Source organism: Gossypium arboreum, chromosome 12 (genome assembly GCF_025698485.1).
Source record: "Gossypium arboreum isolate Shixiya-1 chromosome 12, ASM2569848v2, whole genome shotgun sequence".
Classification (NCBI taxonomy): Eukaryota; Viridiplantae; Streptophyta; class Magnoliopsida; order Malvales; family Malvaceae; genus Gossypium; species Gossypium arboreum.
In genome coordinates, this window is record NC_069081.1 from 110,825,664 (window position 1) to 110,853,228 (window position 27,565).

General features: G+C 32.7%; 1 protein-coding gene, 1 long non-coding RNA gene and 1 pseudogene across 3 annotated transcripts; 1 reads left to right on the forward strand and 2 right to left on the reverse strand.

The window, feature by feature from the left end:
* Positions 1-2,500: 2,500 nt before the first annotated feature.
* LOC108478103 (glutamate-1-semialdehyde 2,1-aminomutase, chloroplastic-like) lies at positions 2,501-5,946 on the forward strand (annotated as a pseudogene).
* Positions 5,565-8,326, reverse strand: LOC108476542 (membrane-anchored ubiquitin-fold protein 3). Of its 2 annotated transcripts, none has more exons than XM_017778771.2 (4): positions 8,117-8,326; positions 7,745-8,027; positions 6,632-6,802; positions 5,565-5,948 (listed from the first exon to the last, which is right to left on the reverse strand). In XM_017778771.2, exons 2-4 carry the CDS (start codon positions 7,872-7,874, stop codon positions 5,893-5,895), a joined length of 357 nt encoding a protein of 118 aa, XP_017634260.1. In that variant the 5' UTR covers positions 7,875-8,027; positions 8,117-8,326; the 3' UTR covers positions 5,565-5,892. The 2 variants fall into 2 exon arrangements, with proteins under 2 accessions (XP_017634260.1, XP_017634259.1); XM_017778770.2 differs by having other exon boundaries at positions 7,745-8,041; positions 8,117-8,309.
* A 7,350-nt stretch (positions 8,327-15,676) lies between these two features.
* On the reverse strand, positions 15,677-16,568 carry LOC128285130 (uncharacterized). The gene is made up of 2 exons (XR_008275546.1): positions 16,459-16,568; positions 15,677-15,831 (listed from the first exon to the last, which is right to left on the reverse strand). It is a non-coding gene; the product is annotated as an uncharacterized LOC128285130 (long non-coding RNA).
* Positions 16,569-27,565: the final 10,997 nt, after the last annotated feature.

A 27,565-nucleotide genomic window follows, 5' to 3' on the forward strand; every position in this document is an offset into this window, starting at 1 on the left:
GGTTTGTCTAACTCTTTTCTTTTCCCTTTCATTGCAAACATTTCATTCTCTTTTCTCAGGAACTGCTACTTTTTAGCATCATTAGAAAACACTTACCTTTTTATTGAGATAATAGGAAAACACAAGAAATGAAAATGGGTTTTCAAAACTCTTTGTTTAGTGAGTTGGTGTGGTACGAATCGCCGTCGTTTAGGTCACTGTTTAGTCTGTTTTGGACCCTAAACTTTAGCTCTCGTGAAACCTAGTCGGTTTTAGTACACCTTCTTTTTGGTTCTAGTCAAAATCTTAATCGCCCCTTACTCCTCATCTGACGGTTGTTTTTTCATGTCCCCTTTTCGTTTTTCGTATATATAATTAGATTTTGATGGATGGATGGATGGATGGATGGATGTGATGTTCTTATATATATATAAATCTTCAACGTTGTTTTGATGCAGATTTTCTGGTATCTGAAACACCCATCAAAGGAAAATAAGAAAACTCTTCGTTTGTCTTTTTTTCCCCCATGGCGTTTTGAGCACCTCCTTATCAACTCGAGGCTCAACTCACCTGCTTCAAGTTCCCCGAGTCTACTCGTTGACCATTAAGACTTGGAGAAGAGAATCTGATAAAAGAGGGTTTCTCCTTTTTCTTCTTCGTTTGAATTTTTGGTTGCTTTCACCGATGAATCGGCGATTCCTATTTGTACTATCATCGTTGTCCTTCGCCGTATTATTCCTTTCCCTCGTCGCCCTTTTCTCAGGTGCGTGATTTACATGCATAGTCATAGATACTCTCTTTTTTTTTTCCTTTTAGTTTAATATATAAAATATTTGTTTCCTTTATCAAAGTGGATGATGGACACCTCTCTTTCAGAAGCATGGGGGGTTTCTCCATGTTTCTCTTTTTCCTTATAAATTCCTTGTTATCTTCCTCTTTGTCTTTTTCTATTGCTTATTATTATAGTATAATAAAGGCATTCTTTAACTAAAATTGTGGGATTTTGTTGCAGGTCAAGGTAAAAACATCAATGGCTCATTTGGTTTGAAGCTATTGAGGCTAAGGATCAACCAAGGGAACCACACCCTTTTAACGCCACATCGCAAGCTTCTTCGTAAGTACAATAAAAAAACAACTAGAATTACCCACAAATTTTCTTCATTATAAAATGCAAAAATGAATTTTAAAACAAAACTGGGATTTTTTTGGTAGTTGTTTTTTGAATGTGTGGGGGCTTATGATATGACGGGTGTTTTTGATGCCAAAAATTCGTAGTAACAAATAGCAATGCGTACGGTTCAAATGTCAGAGGCGCACACGTCTGTTGTATTTCTTTGTCCTTTTTTTTTTTTCTTCTGTTATGGTTGAAGCTAACGTGCACTGTTAACAATGGCTGTCATGTTGCCTTGCCATTGATGATTCAGTTTCTTTAATTAAGACGGGGAGTCCTTAAATCCCATCAAAGTTTTATCAACCTTTAGCCTTCTTCGTAATTGGAAGTCTAATGTCTTTAGCCCACCGAGTTCAGTCCTGCACTGTGCCTACTCCACAATCTAGCGCCATCTTTTTATGCTACTGCCTTCAAATTATTTTTATAATATAAATTTGTTTGTCATTACGACTAATGTAAATGTTAAGTTTGAATATGTTTGCTAATTCTGAGTATTTATTTTTAATAAGAGTTAGGAGTAGGGATTGTATAAATATTGAATTTAAGATGTATAAAGTGAAAATTTAATTACAAGTCCTTTATCACTTAATTTTTTGTATTTTAAGCAAAATGAAAAGTGGAAGATGCATTGAATGAAGCTATTATACTTATTAATCTAAAAAAAGTATCTTTCCAACACTCTTAACAAAATCTTTTGATATATTTGGAGAAAAGTGCTTTTCTAGAGCTAACTCAAAACCTTGTTTGAAAATTTTCTTTTCTTTTTCAATAAAAAAATTTAAGTTAGATGAAAAGGTTAAAGCTTTAAAAGCAATTTGCATATTGTCCCCCCTTTGTAGCAATGCCTTTTAGGTTAAATTTTGTCTTTTTTTTATCATTTTCCCTACAATTCCTGTGAATCATCCTCCTAAAAGGTGTATTTTGTCTGTAGACCTTTCCCCTTTATTGGTTTAGTTTGGTGGTTTTTCACATTACATTTGCTTTATTTTCTTTATTTGTTTGTCATACAGAAAAAAAGAAAAGAAAAGAAAAGTGGTTCACAATTTTTTTTTACAATACTTAATACTATCTATTATAATAATGTTGATGTCAACTAATCTAAGATTTAATCTACATCACAATTTTTTTTAAACCAAGTTATCTTCTATATCCTTTTAACAATATTATCTCCATAATTGGAACCCAAATTTTGATAGCTTAGGCCTTTTCACACTATCTGAATTTTTAATATTAAAGTATGGGATGGATTTGATCTTGAAAACAAAAATGGATATGAATGGGGTTTATTTGGGGGTGGGACCTTTAAAAAGGCATATTTGGTTTTGTCGTTATGTGTGTGCAGGAACAGCAATGGCGGAACCCAACCGGATATGGGGAGAGAAGTGTAGCAAAGCTGACATAGTAATAAACCAGGGACCCACCGCCCCACTGCCAAGCGGCATTCCCACCTACACGGTGGAAATTCTGAACGTATGTGTGAGTGGCTGTGACATCTCAGGGATCCACTTAACCTGCGGCTGGTTCAGCTCCGCTCGTCTCATCAACCCCAAAATATTCAAGCGCCTTCGTTACAATGACTGCCTCGTGAACGACGGCAAGCCATTGATCAACGGTGGCACTCTCTCCTTTCAATACGCTAATACCTTCCTTTACCCACTTTCCGTCTCTCGTGTGGTGTGTTCTTAGTAATATACCCATAAACACTTGGTTAGTTTTCCATGCATATATCATCATGAATGGATCCTATTGGGTTTTTGCTGATACTGCTTTAGCTTTTCTTTTTATGTCATTTACTGGTCTGAGTCCTTTCGTCGATTGATTAAAAAGAGTTGATAGGATACTGTAAAGTGTGATTTCGTGTCAGTCGAATAGTGTGTGATGCGGGAGTTTTGATTTGAGGGTATTTTGTAAATAGTGGGGCATATAATGGATTGGTTTGTAGGTATGAAGAGCAACTTTTCTATATTTTGAGGCATACATACATATATCCGACAATTTGAAACTGTGACTTAGAGGATGATGATCCATCCCTCCATGCTTTTGTATCCATGTTTGTTTGTTTCAAAAAAAGATGAACCTTCTTCACCCTCCTCCCCTTATTACTTCTGCATGTTTGGATTGGTGAAATACAACGGAAGAACATACAAATATGAAAAAGGAAAAGCTTAAATACTTCAATATCCGATTTTAACACACAGTTTGGATTAAAAAATGAAAAAAAAATTAATGCATAAAAGACAAGGGAAAAGCCCGGCCCACCCAGTTTGACTTTTAACGGTTTTCCTGAGGAAAAATAATTGACGGCTGACCTACCAAATTTGTCTCGTCTCCAAAGGCTAATCTTTCTTTACAGTTTCAGCAGCTTCTTCTTGGGACAAGAAAGAAGATTTACAATCATAACAATTGGATCTAAGCTATATAAAGCATTTCTTTCACCGCGATCCTCTGGTGAATATAAGAAGAAGAAGAATTATACCCTTGAAAAAATCTGAAGAAGCTTTCACTCCTGCTAAGGTAATTTTCAGCCCCTTTTCTTTTTTTCCTTTTATCATCTGTTTCTTCTTAGCGGATATTTTGATTTGTCAATTGGGTTTGCTATGAACTGAAAATATGTTTTGAATTCTCTATAATATATGTCGGATGAATTGATTTGAGTTGAAATTTAGAATGTTATATTGTAGATTAATCCTACTTCAATTTTGGATTAAATTCTGATCTGAAATTGGAAGAAATGAATTGCCCGTGCTTAATTGAATATTTGGCATTCTTTTATTGCTTTTTATACAGACAACAGTGGCAGGCAGAAAGTAACTATTTTGCTTTTGCCAAACATGAAGTGATCATTGATTTTGAATCACTGTTTTGCCAAGTCATTGCCTTCTGACTCCCGCAAGAACTTCTACAAGGTAGAATTTGACGCCAGGATGTGAAAATTCTCCTGTTCGTGCTTTTAATTTGGTTGGTGGACAAGCGGTCGTAATTGATTCCGTTAAGGGTTGTTGCGTGTGGGACACAGACGGTAATGAGTATGTCAACTACGTTGGGTCCTGGGGCCATGCAGATGATGACGAGGTTACATGTTTTCTTCCTTGGTCTACCATAATTTGATATGTTGCATCTATCCTACTGTTTTAACTTGCTGAGAAAGATTGCAGACTTCCCTTTCACTGTTTACGAATTTCTTCATACTAAATTTGTTCAGAAATTATTTTGACGCCCCGTATGCAGATCTAGTTTTGATTTATTATTTTTGTTGTAGGGGGTGCAAGATAGTCGCAGCTAAGAATTTGTAGGTCAATAAAAGAGAGAAATTGACAAATTTTGCTTCTGATATACTAGGATTTCTTCATTGAGTTTGCAGATATCTGTAGGTTCTTGCAGCCCTGGCTGAGACAATGAAGAAAGGAACCAGCTTTGGCACTCCTTGTCTTTCTGAGAATGTTCTGGCAGAGATGGTAATCGCAGCTGTCCCTAGCATCAAAATGGTTTGATTTGTAAACTCTTGTACAGAAGCACGCATGGGCCTTGCCTGTGCCTTTTACCGAATGGCAAAGATCATCAAATTTGGGGAATGTTACTGATCCTTTTCTTGTCAAGGATGGTAGTGGAGTTGCTACCCTAGGGCTGCCTCACTCCTCCGGTGTTAGAGGCAGCCACTTCTGAAACTCTTAACAATGACATATCAGCTGTGGAAAATAATTTTAAGATAACAAAGGAGAACCAGCAGCAATTATTCTTGAACCTCTTGCTGGGAACTTGGGCTACCTAAACCTGACTTCCTTCAAGCCATCTGTCGCCTAACCAAGCTTGTCTTATCGTGGGGCTCAGGAGTGTTTTGGAGTAACTCCCAATTTAACAACAACAAGGAAGAGATACTAGGTGGTGGTCTACCTGTTGGTAGCATATGAAGGAGGGAGATTATGGAGATGGTGGCACCAACAGAGCCAATGTACCAGGGTGGGACCTTGAGTGGGAGCCCACTGGCAATGACAGCCGGCAGTTGAAGGAGCCCGGAACATATGATGCTTAGACAAGATCACAGGAGAGCTTGCTCAAGGCATTCTAGATGCAGGAAAGAGGACGGGACATGCAATTTGCGGAGGGCCTGTTCACAACTTGGACAATGCAAAGAAGAGTGTTACAGCAAAATTTGCGAGGTTCTTCTACAGGGGAATGCTGGAGGAAGGTGTACACTTTGCACCTTCACAGTTTGTATTCTTCTGAAGACATCCAAAAATTTAAAGCTTGTTAGTTTGAATCTTCCATCACCTGCAGGAAAAAAAGGGCCTATTCTTCCTACCTGCTCTTCAGTTTTCCTGAATTACCGCCTAACACATATGGTCAATACATAATTCAGCTATTTTTCACATATATAGAAAAAGAATATCCATATTTATCACACCCTGAGTCCGAATAACAAAATAAAAGACGGCATTTATACAAATTATTAGTAACAGAAAGCATTTATACAAAGACATTTCTCCTTACAATTTGGTGTGCATATTCTGTTTACATGTAGTGGTCCTATACAACTTTACAAATGATTCAAGCTAGTATTTGGAAACAATCATAAATGAAACTAAAGGAACCCAAGTAAGGGAAAATGCACATCTTCATCACTCCATTAAGAACTTGAAAACATGGACTTTGCAACGAACACACAGAGGTACTCAAAGACGACGTTTTACGTTCTTAAACATCGTTAACAGCATAAAAGAAGTTCCAACTCTATATGCTTGGTTTCATAAAATGGAACATGAGCATACAGTCTTTCTGGGTGAATCGTCAATCTTCTTTTCTGTTCAAACATAAAATCAAGCTTAGGTAAAGATGATACATGAAGTTTCAAGCAAATGCAGAAGTATCATCTCAATGTTATTTAGATTGTTACCACTTACATGAAGTTACACTTAACGCAGTAAGAAACATTATTACAATCATACTGTGTCAATGAATCACATATTATTGACTTTAAAGACGAAGCAATCCCATGGCTAATAACTTCTAGAGATCAATGGATTCTCATTAAGAGGCAAAACATGGCTAAGAGCATCTCATCATAATGAATGAAGGAACAGGAAAAGATGGCCTCTAATAGGTTCATCATAACTTGAGTAGCACACTCATCAATGATTAATGACGAAGTCTAAATGGTAATTCTCACTTTCCACATTTTTCTCCCAAAATGCATGTATAAAATGAATTAGTTTTCAAAACTTTTCAAAAATAGAGAAAACCCTCCACCTACAAATGGGATTACGTATCATATCCTTCAGAACAACATCAATCATGCATCCAAACATCGGTTCCCAGTCATAAGCAATTCCAAGTTTCAACTTGTAGCATCATTTACTAATGCAAGTAAAACAGCTGGAAATCCCAACCTTAACTTTAGTAAGCAAGTTAATCTTAATTGCAAAAAGGAAAGAACTATTAAAACTGTAAGAGAAAAGTTTTACAGGAAGATAAAGACAAGAATACCTGTTTTAGTTTTTGCAAGTGATGGCTGAACTACGACATGCATTATTATAATCCCACCTGCAACTTCACCAAAGGGTACTTTACACTGGCCAACAGTCTTGTCATTCTCCAAAATTTTACCAGAGCTTATTAGTTTGACTTCATTCACTGCCTTTGGAACAACTGTCTTACCTAAGGACAGCAGAAAGTTAAAACAAAATGCTTTAAACTCTTAGCCTTTATGCTTTCTTCTGGGTCTTCAGATAAAAAAAAATCAGAAGACAGTTGATAGACGTAGGCAACAAGACAATGGAGCAAAAGTCAATGTGCTCCTTGAAGTTATTTCATAATATTCGAAATAAAATCATGAATCGTTCTTTTTTCAATCCATTTACTTAAAGAAATAAGAGACAATAGCATCAATGAAATGTTCCAATAAAAGCCTAATGGTTCACGATAATAACATGTATTTACAGTACAACCAAGTTTAACCTTCTCTCCTAATTTAGGTTCATAAGACAATTTGCAATTCTTATTAATTGATCATTCTGAATACATCATCGGAGCAGATACAACAATATAAAAAAGGGGATCTCCTCCCTTTTGTTTGGCCATTGGCATCATATGCTATTTGGGCACATGGTTGGGTCAGTTGTAAAAGTTTTTGCTATATTTGAAGGCTCATATTCCCATATTCAGGTCCAGCAATGTCTCTCCGACACAAGTACTTTAGCAAAAATAAATCTGGGTAACATAGTTTGTGGGTACTTTACAAAGCTAAAGACAACATTTCACGGCAAAGAGGTTAGAACCAAAATTCCTAAAATTATCTACCATAAAACTCAACTATCAACTTGTTCTATACCCCCCCCCCCCTTTTATTGAATTCCATTGCTAACCCTACAGCTTTCTTCATTTAGTTTCAGTTTTCACAATAATTAAGTGCGCACTCCAAATTGGATCACCTCTGCAATATTACTATATACTATATTGCAAAACATTTCTTCTGAATTTACCAGAAGCCCAGAAATCTACAAAAAATGTAAATTTTAATTACAAAACAAAAACCCAACAGCAGGAACTTCGTAAGCAATTCGAAAAGAAATGGAACAAGGGGAATGGCTGATGATAAACCTTTGGGCCAATCAGAGACAATTCTTTGCTTAAGCATATCCACGGTGGATGTGGCGGAGTACCGAAACGGCCCAATATCCGACCCGTCATAAAGCCTGAACTTTATATCCACCAAATCCTCCTCCGGCATTTCTGCTCAATTCTCCTCCTCCTCCTCCGCTGCCGCTGCCACCTACCACCAACCAGATGCTGCCACGCGTTCCAATTCTTCCAAAAAATCGAGTCACCAATCACCGCCCTCTCGATTCATCAAATCATATCAAACCGCGTAACACCCCGCCGCCTAAATTTCAACAACTAAAACCGAACTGAAAATTAAACTAAATTTATGACTTAGGTAAGACCCAAAAGAAATAGGATCGAAATTCAAACCTGAATTAATGTGTAGTAGTTGATTTCTTGAAGGCTTCTTGAATTATTTTTCTTATGGTTCTTTTTGAAAGATTGCGAGTTCGGTGAACTGAAGACGACAAATAAGTCCAAAAGCCCCCCCAACCGCTCCACCGAAACGAGGTCGTTTCGCTGCTAAAAGAGGTAGATAAGTCGTTGTCTTAAAAGTTATAGTACGCTGTCGTTTTAATCGATTCTCTTCCCTCTTTTTGTCTGGGGGGTGGGGGACGAAGAAGCAAAAGAGGAGGAGAAAAAAAAAAAAAAAAGGAAAGATTGAATTTTCAAAGGAAAATCAGTTCAATTTAATCAGATCATCCAAAATAATAATAATAATAATAATGGTCAAGTAAGATCTTACAGCTTCGAGATTCTCTTTTATGTTAGTTTCTTTCGTTTTATCCTTTTTCAATAATTGATTATAAATTTTACTTAATTTTGTGATAGAATTTGTACAGACAGACGAGATTAATAATCGATCAGAAGAAATTCAGAGGCCGAGCTAAAGATAACTAAGTAATTTTCATTGCATATTCCTTTTTTGAGCTTAAATCTTCTATTAATGATATCACTACATCCATATTTCTAGTTAGCAAAAGCCTTTTACTTTAGTGCATGTATAGATGTTTTACTCTATACGAGTTTTTTAATTTTCGATTACATTGGAAAATTTGTAAATAAAAAAAATCTTCATGTAACAAACAAACGGCAATGTAGATTCATTATTTCATTTGTTTGTATTATTTGAACTACTTTTTAAGGCTCACATCGTCATCTACAGTGGCAGATTTTGATATTCGATTTTGGAGTCAAGAAATGATTTTTAATTAAAATATTTTAATATGTATTATCAATATAAATTATATGTAATAAAAATAAAAAGTTAATAAAATCATAAAATTTACTAACTCATATATGAAAGTATAAGGAAACAAAAAGCAGTTGTATTCTTCTTTTATTATCTCTTGGAAAAAAAATTTAAAAAAAGAAAAGAAATTATAATAGGAAATCTACAAAGAGAACATCATATAATTTTTATTAAAAAAGTAAAATAAAATAAAACTAACGCAACAAAATCATAATCGGAAACATGAATATTTATCTCCAATGTCTCTACACAAAGATGAGAAAAAGAAAAACATTGTTTGGTTTAGGGTAACAAAATTAATTTGATTGAGAACAAATCAATTTTTAAAAAATTTAAATTAATTTATTCAAGTTATTTGATTGTTTTTAAATCAATTCGAATAAGTAATTTGATTTTTCAAACTAAAGTCAAATTAAATTTTATAACTCAAATAATTTACATAATTTGAATAATGAATGACATAACTACCCCTTGAGTCTATGATAATTTCAAAATGAGAACATTGGTCCCTTTAAAAATTACAAACAACTCAAAATAAACTTTCAAATTTTAAGATATTTATAAAACATCTGTTTCCAAGATTTTATAAACATATATAAATTAAAAAGTTAATAATTACTAAAAGAATTTAAAAATTATATAAAACTGTTAAATTATAATTTTAAAAAATTATAAAATGATAAATTTAAGGCCTTAAACAAGTAAATTGTTAAATCAAGTTTATCATACTAATTATCTTGGCTTTTTCTTTTCATATTTTGTTTCAAGAGTTTTCTATGGTACTTATGTTCTTTAACTTGAAATTTAGTCATATAATCAACAAGATTTTAATATGGATGATTTATTTTTTTCAATTTAATTGAACAAATTTATTCAAATCGACTCAATTCAAATTTCATTTTACTTAATTTAATTTAAAAATTTTAAATTGAATTAATATAATAAAATAAAACTCGTTAACTAAATATACTCTATTCAAATTTTATGAAAAATATCATTGTTGTTCAATAACTTAGTGTTGAAGATGTAGCACTTATTTTATCCCTTTAAACAAACTTGATGCAAACTGGACTAAAGGGAAGCATAAGAATGGAATGAAGGCGAGTAACGATACTATTATAATCCTATTGACTGACTGTTCTTATGTGTTGACTTTTAGTGATGCAATCTAAGAAAGGAGAAGAGCTTTATATTTTTCAATTGACTTACTCCTGTGAAAATAGATGTCGGAATAGCAGATTCAACACCCCCTATTTAACTCTCGGTGGCAGCTTCAAAAGTAAAAGTACTAGATTCTTCAAAGCCTAAAATAGCAGATATTCAAAAGAAAACAAAGATGGCCAACTTTCTTTATAATTTGCAAAACTCTACTTAGTGATGGGAAGTTCTTTAGCAGATTTGCCTAAAAGGGGAGAGCACATTGATATTGGCGGTAGCACCACCTTATTGTCTTACTCAAGTTTTTCTTTGGATAACCTAATGGTTTTGTTAGATGGTTAAAATGTTGAACATTTGGTGATCGGCGATGATGGCGGTAGTGAGGGTAATAAAGGATGACATGAAAATTAGGTGGTAAGTTAATGTGTCACATCAAACTCATGTTATTCTAATAACGATATATAACGGTAACCTAATCATTTTGTAATAATCCACTAACATGTGTGAGAATTTCAAAATTTTTTAAAGTTTAGTGACTGAAATACAACTTTAATCAAAGTTAAGAGATAGCTGATATAGATTCTCTTATTATATTTTATTTGGTATTAAAATAATCAATAATTAAATAAGTTTCTACATAAATTTTAAATGGTAAAATCGGCATGATCTAAGAATAATTAGACAACTAATTAATTATTTTAAATAATGAATTATGGAAGAATTATTTAATCATTTATTTCATTAAACAATAGATTTCTGTTTTTATCTAATTCAAGAGAGGATTGTCCAAAAAAATTGGGTTGGTTTAATAATCGGGTACACTGGCCCAAATTGGCCATGGCATGGGCAGCTTGGGGTTGCTTTGTTTGTAATAGGAAGTTGATTGAATTGTTAAATTTTAATGGTATTAATCTAACATCTCGTATGGGTCAACGTATATCTTATTGTTGATATGGATCAATTTTTAAATTATTTTTAAAGTTAATTTAATTTTTTTTTTAAATTTTTATAAAGTACACATGGACAATTAGCGAGTTTCTAAGTGAATATCGTTAAAATTTTAATGGTCCAATAAACTTTTCCACTACAAAAGAAAACAATTTAATTAAGTTTGGAAGGTTAAAGGATAAAGTGATAAAAAAGAAAAGAGAAAAAATTAAAGCCAAAATAATAAAATGGGTAAATATTAGAAGCTAAATTATCATTATGCTTATTTTATATTATGTCATGCCATCGTTGTTTGTGACACATCATCATGTGCTATGTCATCAGTTTGGATGGTTTTTGCTAGAAATGTTAACAAATTTACCATTTTTTTTTATATTTTACCAATTGAGTCTTGGTTCAAGTGGCATGAACATTGCTGTCAATGTAAGAGGACGTGGATTCGAGTACGCTAAAGTGTATTATCCTTTTATTTATGGGTTAGAGAATGTATTTGCTTCTTTATTAATAATACAAGGATTGATGAGGTAATTTCATCCTAAAAACACATACACTACAAAGAAGATATCTAAATTATATAGGGAGACCCCATTTTTTATTGCGTAAGTTTCAAAAGTGCTTTTACATTCAAATGTCAAAGCTGAGTTTTTAAGTGTTTTTGACTTTTGCGTTTGGAAGTGAAAATTATCAAAATACATTTATATATATTAACTATTTAAAAGATATATAAAAAATTAATTTATATTTTATTTATCATTATATTAAATTATTTAAATATCGCTATTATCATATTTAAAATTTTAAAATATTTTATGTATCACTAGTTTTATAGATAATTTATATTATTTATTTTAAAATTTATATTTCATGTATCATTATATTAAATTATTTAAATATCATTTAACTTAAGTAATTACTTTATACTATCATGTCTAAAAAGACATTTTACCTTCAATTGCAATTTTTGACAGAATGAAAAACAATAAAATTTAATAAATACACTTTTTACCATACTTTTCAAAATCATTTTTTGTTTAAATACTTTTCAACTAAGGGAATGGTGAATTAGCCTTTAATCAAACGGAAAATTTTCAAAATTATATATGAATTTTAATTTAATGTGCAATTGTATACATAAACTTTAATTTGGTGTAATTATACACGTGAAACTCTAATTATAATTCAAATGTATACTTGAAACTTTAATTTTAATTTAATCATATACATTTAAAGAAATAAATACATCAATTTATTTTTATATTGGATAAATATAATTATTTATATATGGAATATATAAACATAAAATGATATTATATCAATAATTGTGTTAATAATTTACAAAATTGAATCAAATCAAAATTTTATATATAAAATTGTACAAAATTGAAGTTCATATATATAATTACAAACTAAACCATAATTAATGTATAGTTTTAGTATTTCTCCTTAATCAAATTGGTAGGTTAATACCAATTTAACTGACTTATGCATTCCCCTATCTTTGGCGCTTTCTCATCTATGAAATTTCAGTATTTTGTAGTTTTTTTTTTAAAAAAAATTCAGGTGCTTTAAAACTTATTAGGCTAATGGAAAAAATAGGTGAGTCTGGTATCAGTGGTGATGGTGTTCTTTGCTCCGAAGGGAATCGGAACAAAGAAAGTGAGATTCAAAGAAGAAGCGGAATAGGAAACTGCTGCGATGGTTGTTGATCCAGTTCCGTCTCTAAAATTATCGTGGAAAGACATGCTTTTAGATGAAATTTCACACTTCGCATTTGATCGAAATGGCTCCAACGAGGGACATGATAATGATTTTGATCTGCTAGATGGAGACGTGAATACAACCACGGTAGACGGGATGCCTACTATTGCTTTCTCGGATCGTATTAAAAATATTCTTTTCAAAGAAATGGAGTTGACGATTATTCTCAAGCTGACAGTTCTTGGGTAAGTCTAGTGTAGATTGTCCCAAAGAAAGGAGGCATGACGGTTGTGACCAACGAGAAGAATGAATTAATCCCAACAAGGACAGTAATCGGATGGAGAGTTTGCATTGACTACAGGAAACTGAATGATGCCACAAGAAAAGATCACTTCCCCTTGCCATTCATTGACCAAATGTTGGAAAGATTATCCGGGCACATGTACTACTGCTTTTTAGACGGACTCTCTGGCTACTTCCAAATACCAATAGCTCCTGAAGATCAAGAAAAGACGACATTCACATGCCCATATGGTACGTTCGCTTATCGTAGAATGCCTTTTGGATTATGTAATGCTTCTGCCACTTTTCAGCGCTATATGATGGCCATCTTTGACGAACTCGTGGAAGATATCATGGAGGTATTTATGGATGATTTGTTGGTATTCGGTAACTCTTTCCATCTCTGCCTTAAAAATTTAAAACGAGTTTTAATAAGATGTGAGGAAACAAACCTTGTCCTTAACTGGAAGAAATGTCACTTCATGGTTCAAGAAGGTATTGTATTAGGGCATAAAATTTCCAGTAAAGGGATTGAAGTGGACAAATCTAAAATAGAAACAATCGAAAAATTACCCCCTCCTAGTTCGATTAAGGCTATTAGAAGCTTTTTAGGACATGCTGGTTTTTATAAAAGATTTATTAAGGATTTTTCTAAAATAGCTAAGCCTTTGACTAAATTGCTAGAAAAAGATATACCTTTTAATTTCAATCAGGAATGTTTAGAAGCATTTAATACTTTAAAGGATAAATTAATTAATGCTCTGATCATAATTGCACCTGACTGGAACTTACCATTTGAAGTAATGTGTGATGCGAGTGCTTTTGCAGTAGGTGCAGTATTGGGACAGTGAAGAGACAAGCATTTTCAACCTATCTATTATGCTAGCAAAACTTTGACAGCTGCACAAGAGAATTATACTACTACGGAAAAAGAATTGCTAGCTGTGGTTTTTGCATTTGATAAATTTTGATCATATCTCATACTATTTAAAGTTGTTGTTTACACTGACCATTCCGCCTTTCGCTACCTTTTATCTAAAACTGATGCAAAACCTCGACTCATTCGATGGATTCTCCTATTGCAGGAATTTGACTTGGAAATTTAGGATAAGAAAGGAGCTGAAAATCTCGTCCATGCTCGAGAACTCCAATACCAAAGAACTAGATGAAGTTGAAATAAATGATTCATTTTCTGAAGAACAATTTTGTGCTATATCTGGCTCTGAGGTGCCCTGGTTTGCCGACATCGCGAATTTTTTAGCCGCTGACATTATTCCAAAAGGGTAAACACATCAGCAAAAGAAGCGATTCTTTAATGATGTGAAAAACTACTTTTGGGACGACCCCTTTCTTTTTCGCAGATATGCAGATCAAGTTATTAGAAGATGTGTTAGAAGATTAGAAACATCAAACATGTTGGAACATTGCCACTCAGGGCCAATAGAAGAACACTATAGTGGAACTAAGACCGCACATAAAATACTTGAATCAGGTTTTTACTGGCCCTCGTTATTCAAAGACGCTAACAGCTACGTTACTTTATGTGACAAATGCCAACGGACAGGTAACATATCTAAATGTGATGAAATGCCTCAAAACTGTATGCTTTCATGTGAAATATTTGACGTTTGGGGTATCGATTTCATGGGCCCATTCCTTAGTTCATTTTGGAATAAATATATCTTAGTAGCAGTTGATTATATGTCCAAATGGGTGGAAGCCCAAGCTACATATTAATGATGCTAGAGTGGTAGTATGTTTTCTTAAGAAACTCTTCTCGAGATTCGGAACACCTAGAGCAATTATCAGTGACAGAGGCTGTAACGCCCCCACGCCCGAAACCGTCACCGGAGTCAAGCTTGAGGTGTTACTAAACTTATCTTACCTTTTAAACAACTCTAAATCACTTATTTTAATTTTCGGAATAAACTGTTTTTCTGCATCATGGTTACTTAAAAATTCATTTCTCGAGTTTCAAAACTCGAAATTAAGATCCGTAAATTTTTCATGAAACTAGACTCATATATATATCTACTAATTTTTTTCTAGAATTTTTGACTTAGCCAATTAGTACAGTTTATTAGTTAAAGTTTCCCCTATTTCAAAACTCGACTGCACTGACCTCTTCTTACTACGAACCATTTTTCTTCCTGTACAAAATTCATATGACTAAGTCGTTTATTTCTCTCAAAACTAGATTCAACAATAATTCTAACCATATAAATTATACCTTCTAATTAGTTTTGTACAATTTATGGTGAATTTCCAAACTTGAAACAGGGGATCCAGAAATCGCTCTGACCCTATTTCACTAAAACTCAGATATATCATAAAATATAATACTTTTACCTGTTTTGCTTATTCCATAAGAAAATATACATAATAAGCTTTAATTTCATATATTATTCATCTTCAAACTATGTTTCTACAATTTTTAGTGATTTTTCAAAGTTACATCATTTCTGTTACTTGAATCTGTTTTAGGTTACTTTCACATTTTCATAATTTTCATGTGATAATCATCATTCAATCATACATATTAATAAACATGTATATCATCAGCTATTTTCTTAGCTAATAACTAGCAAGTATTTACACATCATTCATTATTCATATTATACCAAAAGTAGCTAAGTTTCTATACATGCCATACCCAAAACAAAACGTCTAGTTATACCGAGTTATTTCTTTGATAGTGTGATCGGCCTCCGACATTTCCTTCGATCCCCGAGTGACTAGATAAGTACTATAAGAAGAAGAAAATAAAGAGATTAAGCACTAGGCTTAGTAAGCTTACAAGCAAATAAATCACAACATTCAACATAATGGATAATTATGCATAATATCATCTAACATCATAAATTTCTTTACTTCTCAATTTCTATCTTCTTCTTTATTCCCTTACCTTCTTTCTTACCTGACCTTTCCTTTTTCATAAGTATAATCTACTTTTCCTTTGCTGTTAATTCACTGTAATTTAACTCAGATCCTGACCCGTTGAACCACTCGGAATACTAAGGATACTAGGGTCGCTCTCTGCTCATCAATATCTCGCCAATGCCATGTCTTTGACATGGACTTAAATGAATTATTCCTGTCTCCAATGCCATATATAATATGGACTTACATGGCTCAATCCTGTCTCCAAAGCCATATTTCTAATATGGACTTACATGGCTCATTTCTGTTCTGTCCTGTCAACCCTAATATCCTAACATTCCTAGGGTTCAACCGGGGCTTTCTAACACTTTTCCTCTGTCACTTCACCTTAAATTCGACTTTAAATATTTTCATAACATAATATATAAATGCTGGAAATTGACAATAATAATGTAAAATAAAAGAATATTGCATTTATTTACTGTAAACTTACCTTGATACAAAATGTGACTAAACCTTACACTTTAGTCCTTTACTTTTTCTTTTCCTCGTTCTTCTTTGGATTCTTGATCTATAATATAAAATATTTCTACCCATTAGCATTTATTTGATTTCTATTTCACTTCACAATTTATGCTGTTCAAAATTCGAAATTTCACTTTTACCCCAAAATTTACAGTTTTTACAATTTAGTCCCTGCTCAATTCACCCATCAATTGAACTAATTTTTTTCTAAATTAACACTTTTATTTTATCATTATAAACTATTTCACAGCCTTTGATATTCTGAATTTCAACACCAACATCTAATTCACAATTTTGCTCACAATTAGGTCCTAAATACCATTTTCTATCAAAATGACTTAATAAAACAACCTTAATATGAAATTAGAACTTCAATTTCATAATAATTCATCATAAACTACCCTTACTCAGCCAGGGTAACTTCCAATTTCACCCACCAAATCAAAAACTAATGAATTAGATGATTGGACCTAATTGTAAAAGTCACAAAAACATAAAATTACTAAGAAATAGTAAAATTGAACTTACATGGTGCAAAAATATGAAAAACCAGCATAGGAGACCTGCTACGGCGTTTCGGCTGAGAAAGATGAAGAAATGTCTAGATTTTCAATTACATCATTTTTTTAACTATTAACTTTTATGCTAATTCCAATTTTGTCCCTTGTTCACATTGTTTTCTTGCTTATTTCATACCCAAACCGTCCAGCCATTAACCTCTGGGTCTAATTGCTCTTTAAATCCATCTTTTAAATACTTAAGCTATTTACTCACAATTTAACAAATTTTGAGCTATTTTCGATTTAGTCCTTTTAATTAATTAGCTATCTAAACATCAAAATTTTCTAACGAAACTTTAATACTAACTCAATGACACTTCATAAATATTTATAAAAATATTTATAGCTCGATTTTCAAATTCGAGGTCTCGATACCTCGCTTTTGACCCGTCGACCTAATAAATTATTTTAATTCACTAATTTCACCATTTCACAAATTCTTCTAAATTCTTACTTGACTCATAAATATTAAGTTACTATCTTGTTCAATCTTATTTGTCCGATTTAGTGATCTCAAATCACCATTTTTGACACCACTGAAAATTAGGCCGTTACATTCTACCTCGGATTTGTGGTTTCGCAACCACTGTTCCGTTTAGGCCCTATTTCGGGATGTTACAGAGGCACTCATTTTTGTAATACCCAATTTGAAAAAACTCTTAAGAAATACGGAGTTCATCATAGAACAACCACCACATACCATCCTCAAACTAATGGACAAGTTGAAGTGGCAAATCGAGAAATCAAATGGATCCTTGAAAAAACAGTAGAATCAAATAGAAAAGATTGGGCAATGAAGGTAGATGATGCCTTATGGGCTTACAGAACTGCTTTTAAGACCCCCATAGGGACATCACCTTACAGACTTTTTATGGAAAAAGTTGTCATCTACCATTCGAACTAGAGCATAAAGCTTTTTGGGCTATTAAATTTCTAAACCTTGATCCCGAACTTGCAGGAAAAAACAGGTTGATGCAGCTGAATGAGCTTGATGAGTGGCGAGCCAATGCATATGAAAACTCACGCCTATACAAGGAAGCAACAAAGCGACGCCATGACACTCGTTTAAAGCAACGAAAATAATTTGAAGTTGAAGATTTTGTCTTACTATACAACTCAAGACTCAAATTCACTACAGCAAAACTAACTTTTAGCGGCGTTTTTTTAGGCCTTTAGCGGCGCTTTTAAGCGCCACTAAAACTATTCGCGGAGTTTTTGCAAGCGCCGCAAAAAACGCTGCTATAGACGGCGCCGCAAAATTTTGCGGCGTTTATTTGAAAAAATGCTGCTAAAGGTCAGGACCTTTAGCGGCGCTTTTCCCATAAACGCCGCTAAAGGTCATGAAATTTTAAAAATATATATATAAAAAAATTAAAATTCATTATCAAAATATTGAGAAGAATTATGTCCATGATTTAAATATAAAAATTTTCTATTAAATTTCATTATCAAATTAAAATAAAAATAAAAATATAGAATCAAAACTAAAATAAATAATAAAAATTAGATTAAATATAAATATAGAATCAAAATAATAAAGCACCAAACTTGTATACGCCCACCATTATAAGTCACTAAAAGTAAGAAAAACAAAATGACTTAATTCATAGAATTCACAAATGTTAACATCGACATGAGTTTAAAACTTTGCCTTCTAAGGATGTTCAAAACCGTAATCCACAATAGATCGAAGCGACTTGCTTTATGACAAGTTTCTAAATCCCGAATTGTGAATTCCAACATACCCCCTACACCACATAAAAAAGAACATTGCTTTACACTAAAACTAGCAGATTATATTAGAACATTGTTTACCTTAAAAATATGTATAAATTAGAATCAACTAAGGCTAAAATACCTGAGGAAGTGCTTTGACACAACTGCGATAAGTATAAAGCACTGATGCCATCTCCTTCCCATCCTGGATAAATGTGTTCGCCATGCCATCAAATACAAGATCGAGACTAAAACAAAACACTAAAAAGTTTATCAAAATTTTGCAATTAAAAACACTATGTCAAACTAAGTTTAATAGCTCCACCAAAATATATCTTAGAAGGAAAGGACACTTTGCTCACAAAATGTCTTTGTTTTTCACTCAAACTAGTAGTTGACAAGCACATATAATCATAGAAAGAAGATAAACATTTAGACCATTAGTCAACCAACTTTGGTACCCTGAGAGTTAGAAAGTCAACTTACTGTATAGGACCAATCAAAAAGTAAATACACTAACTCTTATTAATAAAATTTTACTTTTATTTTGTAATTTGGAAATTGGAAATTGGAAATTTTTTTATTAAAATGAAAATTGAAATCTTTTGGCTTAAACCACAAAAAAATAACTGAATTTTTTTTTGGTCATAATTGATACCTAAGCTAAACTTCATTACTCAAAGTAACATATAAACTACATTATGTTACTCAAATTACCCAATCTGTTAAAAAATTCACTTATCTAATCATTTTGTGATAGATGATAATATTTAACTAAAAAATAATTTTATTTCCTTAAACTTCTTTCTAAAAAAAACTTATAAATATATACATTTCTTTTTTTTCTCCACCCAACAACTTAGCTATAGAAAATTCAAGTTCATCCAAACCTACTTTTCAATAACAAAACCTAAACTTGCAAGCTTTTTTTGTTTTAAATCTCAATTTTGACTCATTTTTCATCCAAATTCAAAATTCATTTATTAATTTTTTTAAAAATAAAATTTTTATTCTTTTCTATATACTTTGTATAAGATAATTAATATTAGATAAACATCTATAACAAAAAAATTGGATAACACATTAAATTCAAATACTTGAAAAAAATGAGTAAAAACAGTAAAAGAATTACAAATAAAAATTATCTAACAGCTTAAAAAATTCATCAAAAAAAGGATCATCATGCTAAGAGAGAGAGTAAAACAATGAAAACTTAATTTTATTAAATTTGATTTTTATTAGTTAAATTAAATTAATTTAATTTAATTTAAAATTGCCACGTTTCATAAATTATTAGCTAATTTTAAAAACATCAAAATGTAATTTAAGCATATTAATAGCTTAAAATGTAATTTAAACATCAAAATGATAGTGGTTATGTTGTCAAGGGTTTTTGATACTGTATAAAAAAATAATTTCTCTAATCATTTAATCACATCCAAATACACATGAAAAATATCACTCAGCTATTAATTCCCCTGAACAACATACTTGTTCAGGGGATGCACATCAAACTTATCATTTCTCTCCAAGCCAAAGATACAACCTTGAAACTAATACTCTTATGTGCCATATCTAACAATACTAAATCTGGTTGGCAGCATTGAACAAAACATAGACAACCACACAACAAGGACATGCAAACAAATATAATACTACTCTAAAAGGATTACCTCTGAATAAGACCGTGTATTCTACAGCAACAACACAGATTTCGAACCATACCAGCGTAGCTTTAACTGTTTCAAAAATATCATTCAAAAACAAAGTGAAAGAATAAAGATCTAGATGAAAATTTGATACCTCTGCTCTATCAAACATGTTAATCTCATCAACTATGACCAAAGCTGGAAAACGATAAATGAGTGATCATGTCCATAAACAAAATTTTGTAGATGTTTGTCAACTCTCGAATGAAGTTAAAAACTTCCACAGCTTATAAAACAATTTTCCTTTTTAAGTAAAATATTTTTATTATAAAAGAAAACAATAATCCAGCCAGAAAGTCTAAATAGGAACTCCAATTAATATAATGGAGAAAATCGACTCTACGGCTCAACAAACACAATCGGACCAAGGGAGTCGTTTCGCTCATATTTGCCATGAAATCAGCAGCCTTATTATTCAATTTTTTTGATAGTGGTTACTGTATAGGTTTGATATTAATAGCTTGTGGTGTATTCATATTTTCTATTTTCATACACTGTTAAATACACAACAGGTCCAAATAACAATCATTTACAACCATTTAAGGTAAGCCAAAACAAAATCTTTGTTGCCGTACATGGATAAGATAATACTACTAAGGCAGCCTAAAAAACTCGTATACTAAATTAACCATATGTTAGAACCCAAGGCCAAATGCAATTATCTATTACCTTATTTCATCATTTTGCAATATGCTTAGGTCGAATCCTAAGTACGGATCAATCCGTCTTATGCTACGTGCAGGTTCGTGTTATGATTCTAAACTGCACAGTTAAGGGACATGTGAACTCATTTTCTGTAAATTCACTCTTAAGTTGACCATCCAACTCGGAGAAGGTAATGTTGAAATTTAAAACGCCACAGAAAATGTATGAAGCTCTTACCATGGCTCGATTTATTGCCAAGATAATTTCGACATACCATGGCGAGGTCCAACCTTCCTCCATTGCAATGAGATTGAGACGCATAATCAATTTCTTCACAAGACCTTCTTCCGGGTTGCTAATCGGATCTGTTGACGGATTTTGTGTGGAAGAACTCAAAATAGTTCACTAAACATGTTTGTCCCAATTCTTCAAAACAGAGTTCAAGTTGCATATTAAGGTGTACCATGAAACTTACCTTCATATCTTGATACAATTTGAGAAATTTCGAGCTCGCTTCGTACAATCCACAATGATAGAGGAGAATGCTATAATCTCTCATTTCCTTCGGATTGGTTCTTAGAAGAATAAAGAGTTTACATGCTGGAAATATGGTAACAATTTCATCATAATAGAAGTACATAAACCTTGACATTACATCAGAAATGAATTGAGCCATACAACTTCATGAGCAAAAAGAAGACGAAATTTTACCTAAAGCAGGTTTGAGAAAGGAAATTCAAAAGCGGAGAAAAAGGATAATGAACTTAATAGCTGAAACCAAAAGCTTTGAACTGACAAGAAAAGGAAGAAAGATCGAATGCTAAAACTGGAAATAGTGCAAATAATTTTTTGAACCCTTTCTGTTGCAAGGAATGAGAACGAGAGAAGGAACGCACAATAATAAGTTTCAATTATCTTTACATTTAATGATCTTGATATGTGATACCTAAAATAAAAAAGTATTTACTCATGCAACACCATCTAATCATACCAGATAAAGCACGCCTCATATCCCCAAAATAAACACTGGTCCAAACACCCCGATCTAGCCTATGTTGAGCAGCCTTTGCAGATGCAAGCCGATACCTACTGCATGAAATAAATGTGAAATCATAACCTAGAACACCAAAATAACATCTAAATACAGATTGAATTGAAATATAGATAAAATACCTATCTTCAAAGCTATTAAATTTATCTATACAGTTAGTAGCATTTGCTGCCTTTAAGAATAAACTATCAGCAGTACCACGTTGAAATGGCCAGAAAGCATCCTTTAAATTTCTTAAAATCTGCAATCATGAAACTATATGAGAAGAGAACAGATAACAAAAACCAAAGGTAAAAGATTACAAAATGAGGAGAAAATGCAATATCCATAACAGAAATAGATTAAATAAAAAGGTCAAAGTTTGAATGTATTGAAGATAAATCTCCCACAAATACCCAAAAAAGGAAAAAGATTAGCTTACCCATACAAGATTTGAACTTAGACTTACTAGATTTCGGCGAAAATCAAAGGGATGGAGATTTAGAGATGGAGATTTAGAGAAACAAGAAATGCAGTGAGAGAGATGCTGAGGATTAGGGGATTTCGATTTCGATTTAGAGATTTAGTATGGCGACACGGAAATGGTAGAAGGATTTTGATTTGGGGATTTCGATTTGGGGGAAAAATTAGATATGTTTTGGGGATACCGATTTTAGAGGGAGATTTTAGGGGGAAATTTTAGATGTTCCAATGGGTAAAATTTGGGGATAAAATTAATAAGGGATTTCGAGGTTGTGGTTTATGAGAAACAAAATAGGTTTTTAGTAGAGTAAAACGGCGTAGTTTTGTTCTAAGAAAAATGATTTTTTGTGGCGTTTTTATGAAAAAACGCCACTATTGCTTATCTTTAGCGGCGTTTTTCAAAAAAACGCCACAAAAAATCATTTTATTTATTTTGCTTAAAATCCCTTGTTTTGTCTGGTGAAAATTATTAGTCAAATGATTTTATAAAATATTTATTATTACTATTTTTATAAATTGGATTTTTATAAAAAAAGACTAAAATTTTTATTAAATGGCTGTAATTAGAGAGACGAGCAGCATAGCAGGGGAGAGTGAGTGGATGTGGTAGGAGGGAGGGAGCGATTCTTAAGGCACCTGAAATGGAAGAAAGAATAAGAGGCACCAACGGGGGAAAAATTAAGGGTTTAACAGGGGAAAATTTTGGGGATAAAACGCGTGATGTTTGAAGGAAAATATTTTTTGCAGCGTTTTCATATAAAAACGCCACTATTGTTTACTTTTTGCTGAGTTTTTCATTGAATAAAAAAAATGTTTGAATATATGAATTTCCTTTTTAGACAAAACTTAAAATACTAATTTATTGAATTAGTAAAATTTATTTGATGATGTAATGCTGATTATATGAATTTCCTCTGTAGACAAAGCCTAAAATACTAATTTAAATTTTTGTTTTTTAGTGTTAGATTTTATAAAAAAAAATGTTGACGTTTTTTTGTCACTTTTGCTCGATTTGAATATAGTATTGAAGTCGAAGCTATTAATTTCCTTTTACTTATTTGAAAAGATAAAACCAAAATAATAATTTATATTTTCTTTTGGTTTAATGTATAATTTGGTACCGAGTTTGATATTTTTAGTATTTAATTTCAGTTTTAGAGTTAATTTGATGATAATTCATGTTTAGATAATAATATTAGTTATTAATTTTTGCTAAAACAACCCTAAAATCATAATTAAATTACATCCATAAATGAAAATTTAAATAAATTCACAATTCACAATTGGCGTTGAATGTTAATTGCTAAGACTCAGTCAACAGTTGGGTGACATCCCAATACCATCAAACATGTCGTCTAATTTGTATGCCAACACACCAATGTTGTTCAATTGTAGTTCATGTTTCAAAGGTTTAGACCTTTTTCTTCCCTTTCAAACCCTATTCAGTTTTAAGCTACACTCTTTCAAATTGAAATTCTTTAATTGTATGTGATATCGTTTCAAACCCCATTTAGTTTTAATTCCATAATTTATTATGAACATAAGCTTTTACATTAATATCTATGTATATACACATCAATATCCATATGATGTTTTTTGGAGTTTAGGGTTTTAGGGATTATATGACTTTTAGCGGCATTTTATCGAAAGCGCCGCTAATGCTTTGGTTTTTAGTGGCGTTTTTCCAAAAGCGCCGCTAATGCTCTGTTTTTAGCGGCGTTTTAACAAAAAACGCCGCTATTGCTCCGTGTTTTATAATTTTTGCGGCGTTTTTTGATAAAACGCCGCTAAAAACGTCGCTAAAGCCCTATTTTCCTGTAGTGATTGTTTCCTAGGAAACTTAAATCACGATGGTCAAGACCTTTCGTAATTCAATCTGTTCACTCATATGGCACAATAGAGGTAAGTTACCATCACACGGTACTTTCAAAGTAAATGGACATCGTCTCAAACTTTATAATGGTGAGAATTTTAAAGACGATAGAGAGGAGCTACAATTCCACAAACTACCCTGAATAAACCAATAAGGTAAAAGCCGAGCTTAGACTATATATAAGCGCTTCTCGGGAGGTAACCCGAGTACTGATGGTTTTAAATTATTTAAATTTTAATTTTTAAAAAAACATCTAGGTCACTAACAGAGCCTTTGAGCACAAGTTCCCAAAACCACTCCACCGATCACACGGCCATGCTTCAGGCCATGTGACAACCACGAATGGAAACACGGCCGTGTGATACGACCGTGTGAAAACAGGATAAAAGTTATCTTTCCCAACACGGGATGCGATAAGTGGCCACGAGCGTGTGACCTGGTCGTGGTCAAATCTTCCAAATGAACACGGACGTCTCGCACGCCTGTCTCAGCACCCGTGAACAGTGATCATCAAAATGACACGCAAGCGCAGCATGCACCTATACGACCGTGGAAGGAGCGAACCACATCACACACGGTCGTGTAACATGATCATGTAGACACATGGCCTATACACACGGGCCTGCCCGAAGGCCGTGTGACAACATTTCACTTCGCGACAAACACGGGCGAGACACGATCCACACGGGCGTGTGAACCGGCCGTGCCACTTGAAGAATTAGATTATCTATCTTATTTTATTTTATTTTTATTTTATTAATTTTCGAAGATTCTTTTGTTTTTAAACACGACTTATCTTTATGATTACTATCAAATTATTCCCGCAATTCTCCTTTTGTCTTTCAGAATCATGTCTGTCCTCCAGCTTTATTTTCAATAAACTCGCTTTTGTTAATCAAGGAATTCCATCCATTTTTAACTCAGGAAGTTTCACTTTTCTCCCTATTTTATGAACTTACACTTACATTTGTCAATATATCTATCTTTGTATATTGAGGGCAATGTACATCTTAAGTGTGGGGGGGTTTTCATTTCATTATCAGAAAAATCCCTGAATGACTGCCTTGTTCTCTTGAAAAGCTCTCATATCGTATTTAGGATAAATTTTGATAGATATATGATTTTTATTGATATATCTCAAATTAAAACATAGGCATTTATGCATTGATTGTTTAAACCTTAAGACATTAGAGAATCAAGCGTGATAAGTTGTTTTTTAAGAATTTAAAGTTCTGGGTTGTTTCCCCCAAGTCTAGGTATTATCTTGAATTGGAAATTTACAAGTTTAAACATCAAAAAGCCATAATTTTTGTGAGATTTTTGAGCTTTTTGAGTATCTATTAATTCTTTCATGCTCACTTTTATTATTACTTTGAGTGCATCAGTATTAAACTGTTATTCTAGAACTTGCCTGATTATGCATGTCAAGACCACACTATTTGATTTGATATGTCAAGATGATAGAGGCACTTAGGATTAACCCATTCATGCCATGAAAAGCCTACCTCCACGATTGACCCTTAGTGAACCCCTTTGAGCCTAACAACTTATTTCTTGTATTACCCTTAACATTAACCCTTAACCCATTATTGTTGAAATCCCTCAATTAAATTGATCCCTATTTTTGTCGAGATATGAGTTGGAATAGTTGCTTAGCTATGTTTTATTCTATTTTGTATTTATTTAAATTGTTCTTAAAAAAAATATGTATACATATTAGTAATAATTATTTTTTGAGCTAAAAAAGTGAAATTCCATATTCTGAGAAGAAGCTCTATTGTACGCAATTAATGACTAGTCATTTTTCTAGTTAGGTAATTTTTCAATTCGATCTCGATTCTAACCTTTTTTCTTTTAGCTTGTGACCACACCCCCTAACCAAGCCTCGTTATAACCCTCTAAAGACCTTTTGATTGATGTTTCAACTTAATTTATAGTGGTGGAGATTTGATTTTCATGCAAGCCTATGGTAATGACTTTTCATTACTGACTATTGAGTGCTTCATTCAATGTCCTTAAACATCTCGAGTGATTTGAGTGAATCTTTAGTGAGGATGTGAAACTCTATGATATTCTGAATCAAAAGAAATTACTTAGATGATGGGAGACACCTATGTTTTCAGGATAAAATGCTCAACTTGGAATGTTTGAAACTTTGATGTTCTTTTAGTTGAATTCTCAATGTATGATTACCTATGGATTATTTTAAGACATTATCAATAGAAATTGTAAGTTGAGAAGAATTTATTTTGATTATGAGTTGAAGATTTTGCTTGAGGACAAGCAAATGCTTAAGTGTGAGGGTATTTGATAAACTGTAATTTATACATATTCTTACCCCATGATTAACACATTTTATGGATGATTTTTCCTTAGAATTGGTGAATTTGATGCTCCTAATGCATTAATTTCATGTTTTATACTTAGGTGAGCATAAGAGAGTGAAATGAATGAGAAACGGGCCAAAAACGGAGAAAATAGGCCAAAGTACGAAATCAACACGGCTGGACTTCCTCACACGGGAATCCTACACGCCCGTGCCATTTAATAGGCTCGAACACGGCCTGAAGTAATCGCACACGGGCGTGTCCCTACCGAGCCCAAGTTGAGTCCAATTCGAAAAAGGCTAATTTTGAGGGCTCTTAGGCATTCCAAAGCCTATAAATACACCCTAGAGGAGGAAGAAAGGGGACACACGGAGGGAGGAAGAAAGAAATTACTCGAAGGAAGCCGATTGATCCATCTCAGAAGCCGAATTTATCATCAAGAATGAAGATCTTCCCTCAATTTCCCTTCAGGAGTTTTGGGTTTTCTTTATGTTTTGTATTTTTCATTATTCTGAGATGTTTTCTTATTCAGTTACGAACTAAAACCCCTAAATACCTAAGGGGAATGGAACCTAATACGAATCTTGTTATTATTTTCTGAATTGTAGGATAAATATTTAACTTGTTCTTAATTATGTGTTCTTAATTCTTGTTTTGATATCCCAAGATACTGATTCAAGATAAGCTCTTATTCAAAGGAGGAATAGACCCTGTCTAAGAGTACATTTGTCA

What these genes read in the sequence shown, in the direction of transcription:
- LOC108476542 (XM_017778771.2), bottom strand. Translation starts at nt 7,874, where the DNA reads ATGCCGGAGGAGGATTTGGTGGATATAAAGTTCAGGCTTTATGACGGG. An exon ending in TGTCTCTGATTGGCCCAAAG is followed by an intron (nt 6,803 to 7,744) that starts GTTTATCATCAG and finishes TGCTGTCCTTAG; the next exon opens with GTAAGACAGTTGTTCCAAAG. An exon ending in ACTTGCAAAAACTAAAACAG is followed by an intron (nt 5,949 to 6,631) that starts GTATTCTTGTCT and finishes ATGTTTGAACAG; the next exon opens with AAAAGAAGATTGACGATTCA.